The 24,381-nt window shown below is 35.0% G+C and overlaps 2 protein-coding genes across 2 annotated transcripts; one reads left to right on the top strand and one right to left on the bottom strand.

Moving 5' to 3' along the window:
- Positions 1 to 1,250: 1,250 nt before the first annotated feature.
- Positions 1,251 to 3,662, bottom strand: LOC143627921 (putative F-box protein At2g36090). Its single transcript, XM_077097636.1, has 2 exons — positions 3,307 to 3,662; positions 1,251 to 1,978 (listed from the first exon to the last, which is right to left on the bottom strand). Exons 1-2 carry the CDS (start codon positions 3,638 to 3,640, stop codon positions 1,296 to 1,298), a joined length of 1,017 nt encoding a protein of 338 aa, XP_076953751.1. The 5' UTR covers positions 3,641 to 3,662; the 3' UTR covers positions 1,251 to 1,295.
- An 8,245-nt stretch (positions 3,663 to 11,907) lies between these two features.
- On the top strand, positions 11,908 to 22,149 carry LOC143627982 (uncharacterized). Its single transcript, XM_077097683.1, has 14 exons — positions 11,908 to 12,089; positions 14,636 to 15,113; positions 16,395 to 16,486; positions 16,913 to 17,077; positions 17,483 to 17,876; positions 18,560 to 18,678; positions 18,754 to 18,826; positions 18,906 to 19,123; positions 19,207 to 19,251; positions 19,490 to 19,586; positions 20,092 to 20,208; positions 21,271 to 21,441; positions 21,539 to 21,598; positions 21,691 to 22,149. Exons 1-14 carry the CDS (start codon positions 12,013 to 12,015, stop codon positions 21,796 to 21,798), a joined length of 2,214 nt encoding a protein of 737 aa, XP_076953798.1. The 5' UTR covers positions 11,908 to 12,012; the 3' UTR covers positions 21,799 to 22,149.
- Positions 22,150 to 24,381: the final 2,232 nt, after the last annotated feature.

Raw genomic sequence — 24,381 nt, 5'->3', positions numbered from 1 at the left:
ATGTAACAAAACCCCGTATGTATTAAAACTAAAGCTACATGTCCAAAGTGTAATATATGGTTCTTGTAGTCTCGGCATTATTCTGATCTTGAAAAAAAAATGTTTGCTCTATATATACATAATTAATTTTATCTAAAACACATGTAATTTCAGTAAGTATAGTAGAAACACCTTTGGTTTTAATTAACTTACCTATATTTATTTTACCTTTAAAATTAAAACACTCACATTAATTGTGTCGTTATCTTACGTGGATAAAGTTCGATACAACTTCATTTATTGCAAAATTACTTTACATTCTTAGAAAAAGGGATTCGGTATGTTTCCGTATATATAATGTGACGAGTAAATAATATAACTCTATAAAAACTTAAATTAATTTTCTTTCAAATGGCAGTCACATGAATTCAACTAGTTATGAAAAGCCTTACTCCTCTTAATCATATGTGATTTTAAGGTATTATTAGACTAAGTTTAACGGCTTTAACCGAAATACAAAACAATTTTAAGCATGTCTAGATTAGAATCGACGTCTTTAGCACAAAAAGTTCATGATTGATTGGTTTCTATTTGACTTATTTGTTCAATCCATCAACCCATAAACAAAAAAACCTTTTCATTGACGATATTTTTATAAGAGTGTAGGGTTGTCATCGTAAATAACTAATATACACACACACACATATATATGGTAGAGATACTGTATGCTAATGCTTAACGTACGAGAGGTACGCGAGACGCCTAAAGGCAAAAACTTAAAACGCTCAGAAAACGGTCTTTGTGAAAAAAGTAAAAAATTGATCGATTAACGATCCAAAACTGTTTTTTTCGGTTAACCAATGATTAATTGGATATGTATTGACGATTCCGAGATGTTGGGATGTGATTTCATGGATCGATTCGTGAAAAACGGGATTCGCGTACGTTAATGTACGACGTACGTTAAGGATTAGTGTATTGGATCTTTTTAATATATATATACACACACGCGCGTGTGTGTATTTTTTGAAATAAGTCATAACAAAAGTTTTAAAATAAGAAAATCGTTCTCAATATTAATTACATAAAAGTAGGAAATGGTTATTTGATGACGTCTACTAATTTCAACATAATGTTAAAAGGGACACAAAACCAACTCTGATGTATATGTATTCTGTTTTATGGTTTATTAAATTTAATAAAAAAATTAGTTATATGACATTTAAATAAATAAAAATATACTCACTTTATATAACATAAGTTATATAAATTAATTACCTTTGACATTGTTTTTAGTTATAATTAATAATATATATTCAACAAAAAATAAAAAACAAAGCTGCAAAAACTGATAACCCAAAAACCACAGATAAAGTGTCTAATGTCTCTTCTACCCTCAACTTTCTCTCTCTTCTCATTCTCTTCATTTCCTCAAACTTCTTGTATCTATTCTTTGCTTCTTTCTCTTTATTCACACCATTTCCTCTTTTACCCTCCATAACCCTTTGTAAAATTACCAAACTGTCCCTCCCATTTAAATGTTTCCCATCCATGTCCTCTATTTGCATACTCAACTCCCGCACTTGCATCTCCCCTCCCTCGGACCGGCCGCAGTTGACAACCACCGCGCCCTGCACCAACTCCGAGTGCGGGTGGTTGTCATCTGCGAGTACGGATGCGAAACGCATCTGTACGTCGCCAGTCAACCAGTGGCGTTGGACTGAGACCGGTCTGTGGGAGGAGAGGTTGACAACGCGTTTGGAGTTGGGGTCGATTAATATCCAACTTAGTGCCATGTCGTTGGTTAGAGATGTACACGTGGCGTCTTGGTCCGGGTGTGGTATCTCGGTTGGAACCATGTCTTTTGGGTCTAGCAAGTCGATTCGGAATGGTGAGCATTGGAACCAACCCGAGACGGTTTCGGTTTCTTCGGTTTTTGTGAAAATTAGTTTGTTACGGTGGTAAATGTCCACAGCGGATATTAATCGTGTCGACGTCACTGCAACACATAAATACCAAAGATTAGTTATATAATTATCATATCTAGGGCAGGGCCGGCCTTGGGCCATGGCAAGATGGTCGACCGCCATAGGCCCGACACCCGATAGGCCCGAATTTTTTTTATTTTTTTTTAATTATTATTTTTTTTATTAAATACAATATGTGTATTTATTGTTTAAACTCAATTACATAACCAATAATTTGGTCTAGTGGCAAATGATATTACTCCCAACCAAAAGGTTGTGTGTTCTAATCTCATTTGATGCATATTTAATCATATTTTTAAATAAAAGTTTTTTTGAACCCAACCAAAAACTTTTTTTACTTGAGGCCCAAAAAAATCAAAAAAATTTTCGCCTTCGGCCCAATTTTTTTTTTTTGCTTTCTCGGAGCCGGGCCTGATCTAGGGATTCAAGTATAATATTATTCCCTATATACATTTGCTACAAATATTAAAATATTAAAGTTTTTAACTAGTTACATAATTGTCATATCTAAAAAGGGATCCAAGTGTGCTTCAACGTACATATATCAAGATTAGAAACTTTTTTTAAACGACCAACAAAGTAACGTCAGGTACTTTTTACGTGGTCCTTATTGGCTAAAGGTAGTCCGAACCGGTCACGAGTCCGGACACACGGAGCCCCTGGCGGTCCACCTATTGAGGGATTTTCCGGATAAAACCTGACCCCCACGCCCGACAAATGGCACGACAGCGAGGGTCCTATAAAACCGGGTGAGATCAGGACTCGGACAAACCATGATCATCGATCTCTCATATCTTCTATTTAAAATGGTGATAGTGAAGTTTGAACCCCGTACCCCTCACTAGTTATATCATTATCATATTTGAAAGTTATACAACTTTAGTGTTATTTATTACTATATAGAAATGGGTGCTACTATGTACCCCAGGGTTTTAATAGTTGCACTAATTGATTTCACTTTCATTAATATATATTTTTATTTTTCTTTTATAACCTATAACGTATAATATTATATAAAAATACTTAATATGACATTGTGTGGTCTTAATTTTTAATCTACCTTTCAATATAATAATAAACTTTATAAAAACAGAGTTATATCAACATATTGATATATAATACTTCATACGAAACTGCATGTTTTCAATAAAAATTATATCGAAAGGTAGATAAAAAACAAAAACATTGTAACGTCATGTTTGCCCTTTTTTTATATATTAGCAAAAGTTAATTAATAAAAATAGTAAAAGGGAGCTGATATATAAACACCTGATCAAAATACAATATAATATAATTCTCTATATTTAAGCGTGATTAGTTATGTCATAAAACTGCTTACGATTGATTAATTTATCGCCTCTTGGTGGTGACGATGTCGGGATTATGATGGTGGGGTCCGGTGAGGGTAAAGGAAACGCCTGAGAGTAAAACTCCCGGTGTCCGTTACCGGAGAAACCAGAAATGATTCCGGTCACAATCTCACCGGAAGTTGACGGCCACGTGGAGTGGCATACATCCGACCACAGCCGGTGGTTAGTTTCCGACATGGAGTGTACGGCGGCGGAGGCACAGCTGACGGCGGCTAACGTTTGTCCGTCGAGTCTAGTAAGAACATGGGACTCGATTATGTCGGCCGGTAAAGAAGTGATTCCGGTGGTTTTAGAGTTAGACATGTTGGTTGTGATGTTTTTTCCGGTGGTTTAATTTAAGGTTTCGTGTAGCTTGAGGTTTTGCAGTTTCGAGTATAAATAGTTGGTTTGGATGGTGAAATGACGAAATTGCCCTTTGGAGTTTGAGAAGAGTGAAAGTTGACTGATGACCAAAGGTATTGACAACAATATTATTAAAATCGACTGGGACATTACACAAGTCATTAGATTAGACTGACTAATGTCTCATGGTACATATCATTGGTCAAAAGTCAACAGGATTTGTTTATTGGATAATTGAGATTTATCCTATTTGGTCGTGTTTATATTTGACAAGCTTAAGACAAAAACATCTTTATACCATTATACACCATTGCTCATAAAAAGAATTTACTAGTTAATTTAGAAAATTAGTTTAAAAGCTTAACAACCATAACCAACAAAATTTCACATGTAACAAATGTATTGATGTTTGGGGTAATGAAAAAAAGAAGAAAAGAGTCACTTGAGTTAAGCAAAACCTTCTATTTCTATATAATATTAATTTTTGATCTATTTTTGAAAGTTTAACAAGATATACTGTCAATAGTTTTTTATTTTATGCTCTCCATTAATGGTGTTTTATAGCGACTCACAAAGTTTTATTTTTGAAATACCCAAAGAGTCACATTTATAGTTTTGAATTTTTGATCTCTCAGACTGATATATCACATTTTGGCCCATCGATGGATGCATTTCAGTTTATATGAACACTTTTAAAACTGAAACCAAATGAAGTGTTACATTTATTTATAACTAGGTGACTTACCCGGCGCGTTGCGTCGGGCCGGTGATGTTTGGCTGTTTATATGCCAACACAAATTCGGTCGGCATCGGGTTATGTAACTGGAACTAAGCATAATAAAATTAATTCGTCGACACCCAGATACATCAAATTAACATATTTAAAGGAAAAAAACACACGTTGAGGTGGACAACCGACTTGTATGGTATATTAGCGGCCCTCGTATAGCTTATGATACGAAAAATAACATATTTAAAATGACGTTTATGTGATCGGTAAAACATAACGATGCGACATCGAATCCCGATGTAGTAAAACGACAAAATCAAGGGCAAACATCAACTTCCAATCCAGCTAGGGGACGCGCATTCGTTAACGTATAGGGCGAAGCGCGACAAGACCCATATGTAGTAACAGGTACATGCTTAGTTTCTGATCGTTGAGCAAGTCTCCACATGACAACAAAAAATATAAAACCTTCTGGAGATGGGACTTGAACTTGCACACTCATTTTCTCAATTTCCTTTGGTAAGCTCTAACAAAAATATCAACAACCAACACACCAAGTTATCACAATTTTTAAAGTTTTAAAATGATTTACATAAAAATAAAACTAAACTAATAAAAAATCTTTTGTGTTACCAAACTTTTTAAATATACTAATTAGATAATGTATTATTAATACATTTAAAACCAAGATGTTCTTATTTCTTGGGATGCATTTCAGTTTATATGAACACTTTTAAAATGAAACCAAATGATGTGTAGACTTATTTATAATGTGTTGTTAATACATTTAAAACCGAGATGTTCTTATTTCTTGATAAACTATATCTAGGCGTCACATCATCCACTTTAGCTCTTTTTACTCCGTCTTACAAAAAGGAAATGGTTTAACCCGGCTTAACTCTTTTAATTTAATTTAAAAACAATTATTAAATTATTGTGTGTGAGTATAGAAGATTTTAAAGTCCTTAACACTTTAACCCAATTTACTTTTAACACCTCTTAATCCATGAAGGAAGTGAAACCCAACTCATTAACCTTTGCAAAATCAGCTTTAACGCCCAGGGCGTTAAAATATACCCCAGAAACTTACTAATATATAAGATAATAAAGAGCATGATATGGTAAATAATTGTAAATAGATAAGGGAGCATTTATTTATCATGGAAATTGGAACTTGGAAGTCATCTTGCAATTAGCCCATTAGCCCAATTTCTAAGGAAGACGTTACCCTTGTTGTCCAGAGCCCACTTCCACTTATTTTGAGACTCATTTGCTTCTGGACTAATATATTGTTACTGCCAAGGTTTATATAGTTATCAAAATAATTAAAGAATTACTTGAAGACCCTATCATGGAGACAAAAACAGGTGGTAACAATCTTGATGGGATTAATGAAATCCGAGATAACTGGAATTTGGGAAGCAGTCAAAAGGTTGAGAATGCGGATTAGTTATTCTCGGTCTTGTGTAGAAGTGAAGGTCCTCAGTCTACTAGTGAAGGATGCTGAAGATTACAGTTGTTATTTAAAATTCTTGGTTAGAAGGCTGAATTGGGTTTGGTGATATTATAATTGGATTAGTGTAAATGGTACCATCTTTGTTGAAACTTGAGATTTGATTTATAAACATAATAATAAATTTCTTATGCAATAGTGCTGATGCTGATACTAGCTAATAGAGAAGCCATTTGTGTGTTTTCATCCTTAACTAGCCAGCCAGTCCCTTTGCATAGATTGCAGACTATAAATAAATAAATGCATTTTGCTTCAAGTATCATATTGAATGAGTATGGTCAAAGTGAATGTAAAGTTAGCAGAAAAAAGCTAGAAACATAAATGTGTCAAAAGATGATGGTTTAAAGTTTAAACTAAAGGGTCATGATCGACCATCCGGTTGGTGGCTACCAAGCAAGTTGTTGTAGGTCAGCACGTTCGGGCTGCACCTATAATCACTTGCACATTTGTGTTTTGAAATCATATAACTTCCAAGCTAGTATTAAGCTGAAGTATGATTAGGAGTTTAATTAACATTAGTTTCATAATATAATAATATCTTGTTGTTAATATATACTCAGTAGATAACTAACTACTCATTTAGACATACATTCCTTTTTATTTTCTTCATCAATGTTAATGTTGTTGATCCGGAAGCAGCGGTGGGGGAAATTAAGTCTAGCTTCAAGCCCGTAAACCTCCAACACTGCTTTGTCGTGTTGGAGAAATCGATCCTAACCGGCATCCGGTATTTTTGCACGTGAAGTTAAGTTAGCTCACAACTATATTAAGATCAACCTACCTCTATTCTATTCCATCCCAACAAAAGGAAAGAAACCCCAGGTAGGTAAATGGAACGAGCGATTGATCTTATAATGTCTGATGAAATCTGTGAGCTATTTCCAGCAATGATGAACTTGGATGATCATGATCATGATGAGAATAAGAAGAAGTTGTTGGGTGTAAACAAGTGATCATCGGTTGCCAAAAAGAAGAAGAACTCGAAAGCATTGAAGAGTCGTGAGCAAAAGCAGCGGCCTTGGCTGACTTATAATGCCTTCCTCGGGAAAATCCAGACCCCATAAATTCCTCTTCAATGCTTTTGATTTGTTTTTCTTTTTGGCAGTCGATGACTTGTTCACTCCCAACAACAACTTCTTCTTCTTCTTCTTCTTCTTCTTCTTCTTCTTCATGATCATGATCATGATCACCCAAGTTCATCATCGATGGTAATAGCTCACAGATTTCATCAGACATTATCGTATCGATCGCTCGCTCCATCTGCCTACCTAGGGTTTCTTTTTTTCTTTTCAGTTGTTTGAGAGAGAATGGAATTACAATGGAATAGAATAGATATTAATATATTCTTTTTAAATTTAAAATAGTAATTAACAAAAGCCGTTTAAAAAAAACAAATTCATTAATTAATAATATCCATAGTTTAAAAGTGGGTTTATCAACTAGGCGAGGCTAGACTATTTTGGGGCTTAGACCAAGGTAATGGTTTTTCGGTTAAAACTGGATTTATCAACTAGGTCGGGTGATATAGAGGCTTATTTGTTTGAGTGGAATAATAAAGATTGGGATCTTGGCTTTGACGCTACGTTCCCGAGTTTCACTTAAGAGAAGAAAGGAAAGGAAATGGATGGAAAGATAGATATGAGAATGTTCCCAAGTTTAATTTTTTTTAAGGAAAGAAAGGAATGGAAAGTTCAAAACTTGTTGTCACACCCCGACCAAAGGCGGCAGAACATGCCGGGGTGCAACGTGATTTGACAAATACACAAAACACTATTTAAAGTGACAATATTTAATCAGCTCATTTATTTCATAAATCAATAATCAACACATCTCGTTCACACAAACAATTTGAATACAAGTAACAATTATATTGTTCGTTTTACTAATACCTTAATGGTCTCGGTAACGTTTTTTGTTAAGTCCTCGAGTCAACAGAAGTCAAACCTGTAACATTTCATAAAATAAAGTTTGTCAACACAAAGGTTGGTGAGCAATTCATAAGTTTGATCAACAATAGTATATAGTAAGAAAAGCCACAAAATTTGTATACAAAACAATATATAAAAGCACTAGATTTGGATAAATTGACAATCGCTAAACACATTAGTGCCACCTAGTTACAAGGGGTTGCCAAGTAGTCTAGGATTTTATAGTTATCGTTAATTGCATTACGTTAACGACACATTGCCATGAGGGGTTGCCAAATGGACTAGGATTTATAGTTCCACCATCCAAAAGCGATAAACACATAAGCATGTAAGCATAGAACACCAAATCGAGCAATTATTTAAGTAAGGTATACAATCACGTTTGTGGGTTTAAGATTCAAGTAAATAAAGCATTTAGTTTGATAAGTATGAAATGTCACCCCAAAATGTAAGATAGAAAACGGGGTATGAAGTTACTCACCTCGATTGACGAATTGAGAACTAATAAATGATCGACATATAGAAAGCTTGTGAACGAAACGAATGAGTCCGACTTGAAAGCTAATTGAAAACGAATAAATAAGATATATTAATGAACTTGAACTTTAGTTGAAATTACATTTGAAACATTGGACAAGAAGGTTCGGTTGTTAATCGGATTACCGGTTAATTTGCTAATGATTGGGACTTATACTTAATTGATAATTTAAAATAAAATAATATTATTTTATTGGGCTTTTAAATAACTTAACTAATATTAAATAGAAACAAGACGGGTTTAAATCAAAAATTCGGTTTTATAAAAATGAATTGATAATAAAGCTTGTAACAATATTATTAATGATAAAGATAGTAATGATAATAATAATTTTAAAATATGTATATATATATATATATATATATATATATATATATATAAGATAATGATGGTAATATTAATAACAATAATTATTATTAATAATACTAATACTAATAATAATAATAGTTAAAGAATAAAAATCTTAGTATTAATTAAAGTGTTGTTGATAAAAATAATAATAATAATAAATAATATTGGTAGTAAATATTGATATCATACTCGATGTTGGTTCGATTTATAAACGAGTTCACAAAAATAAATATAATAATATTATTGCTAATAATTTATGATAAAAATATGATTTTAATAGATAATATTAATATGATCATTAATAATAATAATAACAACTTTAATATTTATAATAATAATGATAATACTATTGATAATAAATAAATATAATAGTATGTTATACACAATAATACTAATAATAATTTTTATGTATTGATATTAGTACTAATAGTAGCAATAAATTTGTTAAGTATAAAAATAATACTAAAACCGGTCTAGGATGAGACTCGAACCCGTGACCTCTAGTTCAACAACCAACATACCAACCAACCGAACCAAGATAACAATTTGTTAATTAAACTCATAATTAAACCCACAATTGTTAATTTACCAATTAGTTGTAAATATGGTCGTCGGAGATGAAGGCTGCCGGAGAGGTGGAAACTAGGGTCGTCGGAGCCCATTATAGCCACCGGAGGCGCGAGGGAAAAACGCATCAGAGAGAGAGAGAGAGATACGTAGAGAGTGAGAGACGGAGAGAGCCGAGGGAGAGAGAGCGGAGGGCTGCTCGCTGGAAACGCGGCCGGAAGAGGGAAAGGGCTCGCCGGGGATAGGGGGCTCGCCGGAAAAACGAGGGGTGGTGGTGTCGGGTTGAGGGGGTGGCTGAGATGGTGGTGATGCAGTGGGAGGTGGTGGCCGGAGGTGGCGCCGGCAGGGGTCGGGGTGTGTCAGATTGGTATCAGAGCCATAAGACTATAGGATAAGCGGTTAGACGTAACGACCTAGTATAATCTTTACTTTAGGGTCCTTATACGTGTTGCCTATACGTGTTTGCCCTACTTGATTGTTCAATACACTTGTTTATTTACATAGTTATTTATTTTATCAAATCATAAATATACACATACACACACACACTTTCATAGTACTCAAAGGTATCCTTACCTTAAAACGCAAAAACATTAGTTTTTATTGTGTTTTATGGATCACGAGCTTAACTTTGATCCCGTTGTTTCAAATCTCCTTAAAGATTGTCTCATATGAGATGACCACTTTAAGTAGTCGAATGCGAGCGTTCCGCTCGCCATCCTAATTTTTGGTGTTGAAACAATAGGACCGCGGTGTTTCGTGGACTAGTGTTTTGACATGACGTTGTATTCCGATTTATTATTTTTGTTACAATCGTTATTTGAGTCGAAAACATGAAAAAGACGCGGCGGTACATGCACATGTTTAGACCCCAACACAGTAGTTTTGTAAAAATGTTTTTAGTGTCGGAATATTAAGTCATAATGGTTCATGCGCGATTTTTCCACCTTTAAATCTTAAAACATTATTATTACGTTTCAAGAATTTAAACCATTTTTCCTTCATTTTGTTATAAATTCTTTTCACAAGTCTTCATTTATAAATGTTACTTGTATTCAATTTATTTGTGTGAACGAGATGTGTTGATTATTGATTTATGAAATAAATGAGCTGATTAAATATTGTTACTATAAATAGTGTCTTGTGTTTTTGGGCAATCTGTTGCACCCCGACATGTTCCGCCGCCTTTGGTCGGGGTGTGACACCTGTGTTCCCAAATTTCATTTAAGGGGAGAAAGGAAAGGAAAAGTGGAGGAAATATAAGGTTTTAATGGGTGAAAGTTTTCTTTCCAAAATGGAAAGGAAAGGAAAAGAAAGTTTTCCTTTCCTTTCTTTTCTTTCGTTAAGTTAACTCGGGAACACAACGTTGAGGGTGGAAGGGTGGAAATGTAAAGAATATTAGCGCTAGTTGCTTTGGTCATGTGGAATGTTCCAGTTGAGTCACTTTGGTGTCTGGTACATGGGGAAGACGAGGAAACAACGAAACACCTAATAATTTCATGCTCAATCGATGTAGAACGAGATCACTAGTTGGTGTGAGGTACATATTATTTTCGAGTTTTCTATTGATGATTTATACAAAAGTTTTATCATCTTCCTACCCGGAAAATAAAGATGTTCCATGCAAGTTGTTTTAACGATGTGGTGTATTTGGAACAGCCGATAGCTTTTGAGGGGAAGTCGGCCCATGTGCAAAATGTAATAGCGGTAATTAAATCGACAAGCTTCTTATGGATCTGTGATAGGTTGAAAAGCTTTGGATTAACGTGAGAAAGGTGGAGAGAGTTTGATATTGACAATCTGTGAGGGTGGATCGATAGGATGGGTGATGTTTTTGTTATTTGTATTTGACACTGTTTTTGTTTTTGCTTGGCGTAGCATTTTGCTAAGTCAGTTTTGATCCTTAATAAAATTCTTGATTGATAGTTAAAAAACAAAAAAAATCTATAGTTTGACCGTAAAAATATGTATTGTTTTTCCCACCACATCCGGCTAAAAAGCTCAATATCCAAACAACCCATATAGTATGATTTGACGAGTTAAGAATTGAGCATTGCCGGAAACTTTGCTTAAGCACGATTAATTGATGGGTGCCGTCCTTTTAGGGTTATAAACAGTCAAGAAAAAATCTCCTGAATAATGAAAACACGAGAATATACTAATGAAGAAAATAATCAATGCAATGGTTGTTGTAACTTGTGTGTACATCAATCAAGCAACTGTAATAAAAGTAGACAATGCTTGCGACTATATGTATTGAGTAATCGATACTTGACAGGTATGAGACACAAATTATATAAGTGTGTATGAGGGGTTGTTTATTTACATCTTAATGAACCATTAGGATGGAAACATATTATTAATTCAGACTTCAGCATGTTTCCAGACAGAAAAAACATCACACGTTACCATACCTAGTTATCCACCAAACCGAAGGGGCAAAATTTTAATATAGTCTCTCCACCACCACGGACGACCCACCGGCTAAACCGAACCGGAAAGTATCCATAACCCAACCCGACCCGACCCGACATTTTGGTCTTATCAGTTATCAATCACTCAGTCACATCTTGTTGTAAATAAATCGTTAATAATATACACGACGTGGCTATTCCGCGTATCACTCCGTTCTCCTTATCCTGTTACCTCCTTCTGCCGTCGTAATATCACCGGCGAGTGATTTCTACATTCTTCTTATATGATCAAATGACCACTTCTCAACCACCTCCTCCTCCTCACCTTCTTCCCACCGTTTGCCGCCAACGTTCTATTGCTAGAACTAAGTATTCATTCTCTCTTTCTCTCTTTTTCATTTCAATTCTTAGATTATTATACGCTTATTATTATTATTATTATTAATTATGCAACTGTTTTTGCTTTACTTGTTTTTATCTTCTTATTCCGTTGATTAGTAACTGCTTTAACTGAAATTAGACGCAATTCGATAGTTTATACTTGTCATACACTTATACTAGTTGATTGCGATGTTACTTACCGTCGATATGGTTGAATTGTGAATATCTAAGTCTTAACACATTATTCGTTGGATAAGCTTGTGAAGAGGTATGCACCCGCCTTAACATCGAGCGGGGCGGGTCAACCCACAAGATATAGACAAGAGGCTTGGAATCAGGATGTCATGAAGACACAAAGCCAAAGCCTATGCGCGTGGCGCATATCACATATGCTCACTCATATCACATATGTTCACGCATCACATATGCTCACGCGTATCACATATGCTCACGAATCATATATGCTCACGCATATCACATCTGCGGGTGGCGCATCTGCGTGTGGCGCGTATCACATATGCTCACGCATCATATATGCTCACGCATATCACATCTGCGCGTGGCGCATCTGCGTGTGGCGCGTATCACATATGCTCACGCATCATATGCTCACGCATATCACATCTGCGCGTGGCGCATATCACATATGCTCACGCATATTACATATGCTTGCGCATATCACATCTGCGCATGAAACATCCGCGCGTGAGAATAAAGAGAAGACCTCGCGCATCCCCAGGATAGGCGCATATCACACATGCACATAATCAACCACGTCCTTATCCAAATCAGGATAAGGACAACCATGATTGTGCTCATCAGACAACCTTCCAGAAGGTATCCTTTAAGGAATAAAGAATATGCTGATGTTGACAGCTGCCAATGAAAGGTGGACAACTCAGCAAAACCCATGTGCTACCACGTGATTGCACATGGGTCAGGTGAAATACCTTGGTCAGAGAATAATCAATGAAAAAGCACCAGGTGTCCTAAGGACACGTGGCGCGAAGCAATAGGAGGAGGCCAAAAAGGCCCTAATTGTGTCTGAGCCCAATCATTGGAAACCCTAACACTATAAATACCACACCACCTCCACAAGGGGAGGTAAGCAAGAAAATATATTCTAAGTCCTTACTCACTTTCAGATTATTATTATCTTCTCCTACAATATCTTATTCTCACACCGGAGGGTTACCCCAAAGAGGACCCCTCTGTCCCTTTCTGAGGGGTAAGTTCAAGGTGCTGCTCGTTTTGTAGGTGGAAGAATTCATACTCCGGAAAACCATCGGTGATATAGCACACTCATACCCGAGGAAAGTTGATCGTCTACTAGTAAGTCGATCCACGTTTCTTCAGCTTGAATCGTGAATATCATAAGATATCATGGATTGCAATTACATCAATGGAGTTTGTTATTAGGTCTTCTTATTTAACCACTTCGATAGTTATTTGAATCAAACCCTACCCTAGCTTATTGTCTGAGAAACACATAGTTAATGAAGTAATGAGGGCTGTAAATCAACCGAATCGAACAAGGCCTCGTTGATCATGTTAAGCTTTTAACGGACAAGAGAATGGTTCACGAACAACTAACCGCACGCACGAAATTTCTTGTTTGTATAACAAACGAACAGGCATGAACACGCTTTATTTGATTTGGCTAACTGAGAACAGTCCGTGTCAATGGTTCCGTCCGGCTACCAAGTTTGTGTTGGTGTTTTTCATTTTAACATTCATATTCATATGCTAGTTTTACATATAAAGTAATCACATAATACTCATATATACGCCCTGCTTGCGGTGCGCGCATATAATGTATATATGTGTGAACCCTCGGGTGGGCAAAAGTAAAATTGCACTAATTTTGACGTTATTTTACTAATCTCGTGAAAATAACGTTAAAAGTGGCGGAAGGTTAATCAGGCATCATGTGGTGGCGTTGATAGCCGAAAGACAAGGGCACATGCACCGATCAGCCGGTGTCCCGATGATTGAGTGCTATGTGCCTTATGTCCAAGGCTTGATGCAAAACTACTATCGAGCCGGGGGTCTCACCGGAAGCAGCCTCTCTATCCCTATGGGATAGAGGTAAGGCTGTCTACATCTTACCCTCCTCAGACCCTACCATAGCATTGCTATTGGTGGGATATACTGAGTACGATGATGATGATGATGACATAATACTCATATATATTTTTGTTATTATATAGTTAATAGTTTTGCTTAAATCTATATACATATAAGATTAGAAAAGTCATTAAAAAGTATTGGAAACCTTAAATGAACACATTATCGAACATTCACAAACACAATTGAACAAACATGCCCTCGGTCCGTGCTCGTTCATTTAGTTAATTGAATGAAATTCATTGTTCATGTTCGTTCATTTATTGAATGAACAAAAAATTGAACATAAGCGAACTTTCCGCCGAATGTTTGGTTCTTTTATGCCCTAGAAGCATTCATAAGGCTACTGAATCATACTATTTCTACCTGTCAAACTTTAGCTTTCTAACTTAGCATACATGATGCAGATATCTGAATCCATGGAACTCATGTAAACATTTCAAAACATGTTTATTCCACAAGAAGTTAGCTGATGTGGATTGCCGGGTGTTTCGTAAGGTTTATTCTAGAAAACGGTTTCGGATAAATCTTTGTTTATTTGAAGACAGGACTCCCGGTCATTGTTTCTCACCAGTAGATCCTCAGTTATCCTGCTTGACCTATAACAAGTCAAGAAGAACGCGATACCTGTTTCCATTTGCTTCTGCTGATGATGGGGCAACAGTAAACGGTAGTTCTCAAGCAAGTACTAGTGGGAATGTAAAGGGAATGAGAGTGGTGGAAAATGAAGAATATAATGGTGCCCTTGTCCGAACATTGCATGATGCTGCAAGGGGATATGAGCTGGCAATTAAAGAGCGGAGCTCTAAGTCCAGTTTATCATGGTTTCCAACTGCCTGGCTTGGTATAGACCAAAACGCTTTTGTGAAGGATTTATCTTATCAGGTTTGTTCCAAATATGTGTGTGATCTTTGTACATTATCTTCATGGTAGACATATAAATATAGGCCTACATGAGTGGATGTGTATACATATACCCCAGTAAGCATAGTTTGTGTTTTCAGATCTGCATATGTTACCTGTATCAGTTTTTTCTTATGCTGACTCTCTTTTTCCCATTATACGTAATTGATGTTGATGAAGTACTGATTTGTTGATTTAAGTTTAGGTGTCATGTTGAAATAGAATATTTAAAATGGATCCTGTTTTTGAATAGAACCTATTAGGTATCAGTGGATAATCTATATTTCTTTGTACTATATAAAAAATATAGATATCGTAGTTGAAATCAATGGTGATGACTAATGAATGGCTAATTGGAGTCAGCATTGCCAATTTAATATGAAACTGAAATTCTACAGCTTCAGTCCGTTGTTCTTTCAGATTGCTCAACCTATTACGTAACAACATTGTCTCTAAGAACCAATCTTACCTTTTGAACATTTCTTGTTAAAATCTTAAAACTCATTCTTGAACCATCATTACAATTACTAGCTCTTCATTTTTCCAGCTTTATTTCCTCTTTCGATGATATATGCCTCAAATACATGCCTTATTTTAAAAAATTATCTTTAGGGTTGCGTGTTATGCTTTCAAGTTGGAAGAAAACCAATGTGGATCTATATTTGTATCAGCTGACAGATAGAACTTTGGCGACTTTTGTCAGTTTGTGTAGTGAACCAACTAGTCAATTACCAAGATTAGTTTTAGATACTAGTATTTTAGTTCAAGCCACTTTTAACCTTAAGTGGCTATAACCAAATATTTGGCACTGTTTGCTCATTAATTGCATGGAAATGGTGCTGAATGACAGTGTTTTATAAATTTGGACCTGTTGACCTTTTCGGGGTTAACATGGATTGTGTAAGCTACTAGACCCGAGGTTGAAATTCTTGTTCTCAAAGACTTCATCCAAACCCTTAGGAGCAATGGTGTATGGGGCCACTCTTTATTGTTGATTTTGAGTTAGAAGTATTCCATATGTTTTATACATTGAGTTTCATTGTTTCTGTAAACACGTGTTTATCAAGTTCATCAGAAAATCTACTATATGCATCTTAATGGACACATCACCGCCACTACAATCAATATCCATGATAATGAAAACCTGCTTTGAACTTCTACAGTGGAGATTATATATCTTCTAAATACACAGTTGTGCTCTTTTGACTGTACTGCTTGATTCTGACATAAAGCTAATAACTGATTAACTTCTAATGACTTCAGGCCTCAGTGTATTCGTTACTGTCAGCAGCATGTGAATTATCATCTCGTGGAGACAGAAGAGACCAAGACGTCAATATTTTTGTTCACAGGAGGTAAGGATTTTGAGTAATTTTCTACTAATCCATTAGATATCTCAAGTCTGCATGAGGAAACACAAGATATAACCATTTATATATTGTTGTGTTTAAAGTCAATACATATGTCTGTGTGTACATCAGTTTAGTTTTAGAGTCTGCATTAATCAAACAATGGAAGTTACAAAATACAGGCAATACATCAAAACTCTTTTGTCAATGAATATCTCAATTTAATAAAAATTGTGTTTCGACAGTTTGACTTAGGTTGGTTTTGTTTTGTTGCACTTTAAGCTCCAACTATATTCATCATATTTTTCCTTTTTTACTGTTCATCATTAATGTTTCCAAGCAAATGACTTGAGTATAGAGCTATAGATCGATCATTTCATAATGTAATCTCTCACATTACCTTTACTTAATCTGAATTTAACTTTTATGCAGTTTATTGCAGCTTTCTGCTCCCTTGGAAAGTATAATACGGGATACACTATCTGACAAGCAACCCGAACTCTATAACTGGCTTTGGTCTGAGCAAGTGCCTTCGGTGGTGTCCAGTTTTGTCAGCTATTTTGAAAAAGATCAACGATTTGCTGCTGCTACTGGAGTGTAAGTAGTTACCTTTTATATGCAGTTCAACAGACTTTTTGCTTGTTCAGTCAGATGTGGCAAAATAGACAGGGTGGGCAACGGCCGAAACGAGTACTTTCTCATTATTGGTCCAAACAGACCGGTTAGGGATCAACACGCATCAGAGCGACACACCCGCTTTTTTTTGTGCGTGTCAAGGTTACAGAATCTATACTATTGTGATATAAAACTGTTTTAAGAAATTATACGCGTTATATAATAAACTTTTTGTCAATATTCAACCCGTTCGGCCCCATTCCCTTTTGACATAAAACTTTTGATTTGACCCATAACCCATCCAACTCGTCCATGATAAAACATAGACATTATAAGCAAACATGACAAAGTTGCCACCTCATCATGCTAACTTGCTTCTTTATCCAGTCTTAAGACAGGCACTTCCTTGTATTCAGGGGATGCATGTGACAGATCTTTGCTCTTGTTAGCCTTGAGTTGCATTGCTGCAATAACAAAACTGGGCCCCACAAAAGTTGCTTGCACACATTTTTTCTCTGTTCTTCCTGAGTTAACTGGTAGACTGATGGGCATGCTGGTTGAAGTAGTTGTTCCTATACGCAAAGCTTATAGTTTCATTAAAGAAATTGGTTTACACAGAGAATTTTTGGTCCACTTTGGACCTCGAGCTGCAGCATGTAGAGTGAAAGATGATCAAGGCACTGAAGTTCTCTTTTGGGTGGGTCTTGTACAGAAGCAGTTACAATGGGCGGTTGATAGAGAGAGAATATGGTCAAGACTCACAACCTCTGAAAGTATTGAGGTAGGGAAATAAAATTATATAAGCTTTTATCTTTAGAAAATGACTATTGGAACTAGAGGTGAGCATTAAATCCAGATAATGGAACCAATTGAAAAACAGATAATTTAGTTATGATTTTCTTATAACCTACTTTATGGTTATATGTGTTTAAAAACCAATTAAATCTAACCGATGCTAACCAACCTTTATAATTTTGTTTTTCTATATATAATATGTCGGAAAAGTTCTGTTATAGTTTCTTTTAGGAATAATTTATTAGTTATCGCTTACTTTACTTTCTAAGTTAAAAAATTTGGTAATATTATATTTGACCCTAGGTATAACTGGATATAATAATTGAAATTGAGCTTAATCTACCCAGGTCCAAAGCTGTTGGTTAACTGAACCATTGTTTCCAACAACTAAATTAACCGAACCGTTTATAACCGAAACCAATTGGTTACAAAAATCCCAAAACTGAAGGTTTTAGCTCATAACCGAAATGAACCGATCTATGCTTTCCCCTAATTGGGATCGCTCTTTCAGTGTCATCTTATAATTTGTGGTAATAATGTGTAAATTGGGTCTTTCTTCTATTTTGTATGTCACAGTTTCACATGCTATCCTTTTGTTTCAAGCAATCTTCCAGAATCATATCAAGATTAGTCATGTTGCATAGTTTAACTTAATTATTGCACCTGCAGGTTTTAGATAAAGATTTGGCTATTTTTGGATTCTTCATTGCTTTGGGAAGGAGAATTCAGTCATTCTTATCTGCAAACAACTTCGAAGAGCTACCTAAACCCATAGAAGGATTAATCAGGTAAAGTTTTCAGATTACAAATCTAAGTTTGCAAATTCATAATTTAAATCTGATTATTATCTTTCTTCAAAGCAGGTATCTTATTAGTGGCAGTGTGCTATACTATCCTCAGCTTTCATCAATAAGCTCTTATCAACTGTATGTGGAGGTTAGCATATTTGGATTAATATATCATATTATCATGTACACTGTACAGAGTAAGATTTGCAATTTTCATTATTTTATAGGTTGTATGTGAAGAATTGGACTGGCTTCCATTCTATCCAGGAGACATTGATACTCACAAAAGTTTACATGGCCATAAAACTAATAAAGGTCCTCCAAATGAGGAAGCTATCTCTACTGTTTTAGATGTTTGTTCACACTGGATCCAGAGCTTTATAAGATACAGTAAATGGATTGAGAATCCTTCTAATGTAAAGGCTGCAAGATTCCTTTCTAAAGGGTAGGCCTTATTTTTTATTTATTACGATATTAAATTAAAGTGGGTCTTTATGGGATGAAATAATGCACATTTTTCTTTTATAGGTACAAGATCTTACAGGAGTCTATGGAAGAATTAGGTATATCCGAGTAAGTTGAATGATATTGTGTCCAACTACTGTTCTGATCTACGAATCTACGATTATCTCAAGCTAATAGTTTAATCGTAAAACATTACTAGTACACATTTAGACGATAAATACTTGACTAATGATTGTCTAAGAACCAAGAAAATGATAGAACTCTAATGACTTGGAAAGTGAACACAAAAACAGAAAATACATTTTACATTAAAGACTCATTTATAGGATATGAAATGTTAATGCAGGCGGCTGGTGGTTGAAAGTAGTACCAAAAATGTTTTTGATCTTACTAGCTCAGGAGGATATGCTTTATTAAAGAAAGAACCAGATTCTTTTGACAAGGTATCTTCATCTTCACTGAATCAAGTTTAAAGTTTTCATTTTTCAATATTCTTTGTCTTCAGTGTGATTATTTATTGTATATTCTTTGCCATTACGTTTTGGTCCTTTTGTATTTGTAAAAGTTGTGTGTTGAATATTATTACAAAACTATATAATTACAGTAATAATAATAATGATATAAGTTCTTTTAAATAAGACAGTTTGGGATGTTTATGCTTAGCACTTTTGACTGACTTTTCTGTGGGCCAATTTCATTTTGAACTAACTTCTTAAACATTTAACCTGTTTGACATGTTTTCAATAAAAATGGGTAAACATGGCACCTCTTATATTATAAAGACTCATTACTAAGAAGTTGATATGCCGAATCATGATATTTGTCTTTTTTTCTCTTTTTCCTAATGATTTTATTGATAACCCCGAAATTATGAAGTTTATGTTTTTGTCTACATTTGTTATGAAACTGATGTTCATAACTATTTTTAATTTCTGTATACGTGTAAAGGATGATATCAAAATGGCTAATTATTCTAAAGATGCTGAAGGGGTTCAATTGGTTAAGGTGCGGGAGGAAGATGATATAATTGGAAGGTCCATAACCAAATTTAAAGAAACTGCCACGGTAAATACTTCCCTTTCACTCTCATAAACTTATTATGATTTATTAAAAAGTTGGAATTTGACCCAAAAGTAAACGGGTCGATCGGATCGTGTTTTATTGAAAACGTGTGAAATCAAAATATTCAGTTAAAACTTAAAAGGGTCAAATGGTTTGAAAGTTGCCCAAAATCTATATATACACACCCTCTAAAATCGTTTTATCGAAAGATTTGGACTATTTTTTTAACGATAATTAACATGTTGACTTCTTATATAAGAAAAGGTAAAAATAGACATTAGACAAAGTGTCAGCAGGTCAACCCACTCCTGCCCATACAGTATTACATGTTTTGATGCGTTTCCAACCCCATCCATATTTCTAGGGGTGTGCCAGCATAGGTGGTCATCGGTTAGGATCGCTTTTGAGCTCAAACCGAATTTGAAAATTGTTTGGTTTCAGCATTTTAGGTTTTCAGTTTTCACAGCGGGTTCAGTTTTTTGGTTATGCCTTTTGGTCCTGAAATTTGGGTCGAGAAAAGGCCCAAAATAATTAATTTGGACCTGAAACTTTGGGCTTAAACTTTTTTGGTAGTTAATGATTAAATGATTGTTACACATATAGGCTAAAACTTTTGCAGATTACTTAACACTCCAAAAGTAAAAAAAATCAGAATCCATTTATTTAATGACAAAAGCTGTTTTTTCCGGGTTCGGTATGGTTCAGTTATAAAAGCTGTTTCCGTTTTTACGGCTCGGTTTGGTTTTTTGGTTTTCGGTACATGCAAAACCAAAACTGAACCGGATTTTTTTTTTTGAAAAAAACATAAAAACGAACTGTTTATTTTGGGTTGTTTTTGGGTATTTCGGTTTCATACACACCCCCTACGTATTTCCACCTCTAATATGTAAATATTTGTTTCATCGATTCCACAAACATCTTCTTTTGCAAATAAAACAAGCGTTATATGGTTCAAAAATGCAGAATCTTGTCTCAGTCGATCATTTATCTTTCTTAATTACCTTTCATATATCTTCAAACACCCCTGAAAACAATGGTGACTGATCATATTATATCTATAATCAGGATGTGTTGCAGGGTACTCAACTTCTTGCCATAGATGTTGCTGCAGCTATAGGGTTACTTAGAAGGGTTCTTATAGGGGATGATTTAACTGAAAAAGAAAAACAAGCTCTTAAAAGAACTTTAACCGATTTGACATCAGTTATTCCAATCGGTATCCTCATGCTACTACCCGTGAGTTCTGTAATCTTTGTGATAACAAATGGGTCAATTTGTGTTATGTATTCTCTCTAACATGCTAATTGGGTGATATGATGAATCGATGATGCAGGTCACTGCAGTTGGGCATGCAGCAATGTTGGCTGCTATACAAAGATATGTACCGTCACTGGTGAGCGGTTTGTATTGTTTCTTACATTAAAAAAATCAGTTTTTTTAAAGTTTTTTTTAATTTAAATGATGAATTTCATTTGTTTTGTGAAGATTCCATCTACATATGGACCTGAAAGGCTAGACCTTTTAAGGCAGCTTGAAAAGGTTAAGGAAATGGAGACCACAGAGATGAATCTCATCGAACCTGCTGCTGATTAAAACACAAGTTGAAGTAATTTCTAACCATCGTATGATTGATTAAATTCAAATATGAAAATTTTATCAAGTATTTATTTTTATAATCTTGATCCTGTTCAGTTTCTCTAAACTAACCCATTTTTAATGGGGGTCTGAATTTGTGAAATTCAGACATGATAGGAACCTAACATGAAACTCGTGGGCTTGAGTTTAGTCTAAACGGATGTGGGCCAGTTTCGGGTTGAACCCGCTAACACATTTCGCTAAACAGGTCTTGTTCGGGTCAACCATATGACCCTTGTATGTTTATAAATTTCCAAGTCGTAATTTAAATGGATTGAGTATTTCATGCTAAAAACTTAGAAGATAAAAGAAAAATGAGTGTTACGTTTATAGTTGAAACGCAATCATTGTATGTGCGTAGTTTAAAGTATTAATATGAAAAAATTAAAATAAAACAAAATTTTCTAGTTAAACAGCCAGTGTTTGTGTAAACCCTTGAAAATTTGTGTCGTGTTTAGGCTCACGGATCTGACTTGCTTTTCAGATTCGTGTTGGGTTCACCCGAACAATCCTTGGAGACAAAACACCTCTAGTTTTAGGCACGCCTTTGGAAAATTTCACTTAGGCTTCAGGAATTGGACCAAGGGCGAAGCTTAGCGAGGGCTCGGCCCCCCACTTTTTTTTGTGTAGTAGAGTAAAATTACATGTTTTCGCCCGAAAATTTATATACTTAGTGTATATTTACCCTTTTTCGACTAAAAATTTGAGCCCGGTCCCCCTCGTATATGATTATATATATATATAGGGGATGGATCTTGCGAGAAATGATATTACAGCGAGAAGTGCGAGAAATGAATGTATAACTCCATTAATCCCTAACTTCACTCCCTTTCATATGATGTTATATGCATATATGTAGGTTGGTTGTATTTATGTCTTAATTACGCATTCAAACCAACCTACAAACATATAAATGTGCCGAGCCAGATTCAAACCTATGTACCTACACACATACATACACATATACAAACATACGTACAGATATACAAACATACGTACCTACACACATACATATGCACCTACACAACGCATCTACACATAAGAAAGGAATCGAAATTAGGGATTAATGGAGTTACACCTTCACTTCTCGCACTTCTCGCTGTAAAAAAACTTCTGAAATGATCCAATACCTATATATATATATATATATAGGGGAGGGTTATCCTAAAAATAAGTAGTTTCCTAGGAAGACTAGGAATAAATCATAGTCATTGGATTATGTTAATCAATGGTTGAGATTTAAAATTACCAATAACCGACATGGTTTCCTAGAATTGTTCTTTCACCATCATTTGTAATGTCAAATATCAAAAATTTGTTGGTTTTTACCATTCCTAGGAAACTTCTTATTTTTATTTCAACCCTTCTTATTTTTATTTCTTATTTTTATTTCAACCCTTATTTTTACCATTCCTAGAAAACTTCTTATTTTTATAGACCCCCCCCCCCCCCCGACAAACTCGTCCAAGCTTTGCCACTAATTGGGACAGATCATTTTGGGGATTTTTAAGGAATTGAATTTGATTAAAATAATCTCACCTTTAATGTGTTGGCCAATAATTATCCCATCTGAGTTATTTCCCTGGCAGTCTCACATTTTTCATGTTTTTTGTTTAATGATCCCCCGTTAAAAATAATTAACGGGGTTAGTTTTTGGCTGATGTGGCTTGATGAGTTGGCAATTAAAAATCCTACATGGCTTTTTTTTTTGTCTTTATGGGCAAATTAATTGGAATCTCTCACCCATTTAACCCCCAAATGATCGATTGGAGCCCTAATTCAACATCCGGATATCACAACCACCCGTTCTTCGGAACCCGACCCAAATGAAGGGTGTTGTTTCAACCATTCTTTTCTCTTTTCATCCCAGTTTTTAATCCGGTTGTTGATAGTGTACCCCGACTGTCGGGTCGTCATAGAAATTCGGGTCGGGTGGGTCGTTTTGGGGGTTTTTAAAAGGGATAGTCATTTTTTAAATCTCTCTACTCACCTGGGTTATTTTGGTAATTCTCTCCAAAATGAAATGTACCTGCATAACAACATTAATATTCAGGCAGTAATAAAGAGCACAGATCATAACTGGGTTGCAGGTACTATGTTTTACTATATGTAACTGGTGTACTATGTTTACTATGCATACACATGATGTCTAATCTGTTGAATCATAGCAGTTGCCAACTACACAGCATTGGACCATTCTTTCTATTCTGCTAGCTTTCAATGCTCCAAATTCCTCATAATATTTGTTTTTATATTATTTAGGGCACCGAGGGTGTTCATTATGGGTACTATCAAACTCCACTAATCCTGTATTTTTAATTACCCCAGAACTCCATCTTTAGTGGCACTACTCCTTTCAAATAACTTAAAACCATTTTTTTCTTTAAAAAAATAAAACTCAAATTATACTTTTAAATACAAAAATAAAAATAATCTTTCATTAGAAATTAAAATTAACATATATCACTTTAAATAAAATCTAAAATTTACAAGACTAACAATATTTGCTCGATATTTCACGTTTTCGGATTAGAATTACAT

The sequence above is a fragment of the Bidens hawaiensis genome, unplaced genomic scaffold (assembly GCF_021521415.1).
Source record: "Bidens hawaiensis isolate Kalapana, Puna unplaced genomic scaffold, B.hawaiensis_p1.1 tig00004748_1, whole genome shotgun sequence".
Taxonomy (NCBI): Eukaryota; Viridiplantae; Streptophyta; class Magnoliopsida; order Asterales; family Asteraceae; genus Bidens; species Bidens hawaiensis.
The sequence above is the reverse complement of the archived record's forward strand: the minus strand, read 5'-3'. Positions and strand labels throughout refer to the sequence as shown.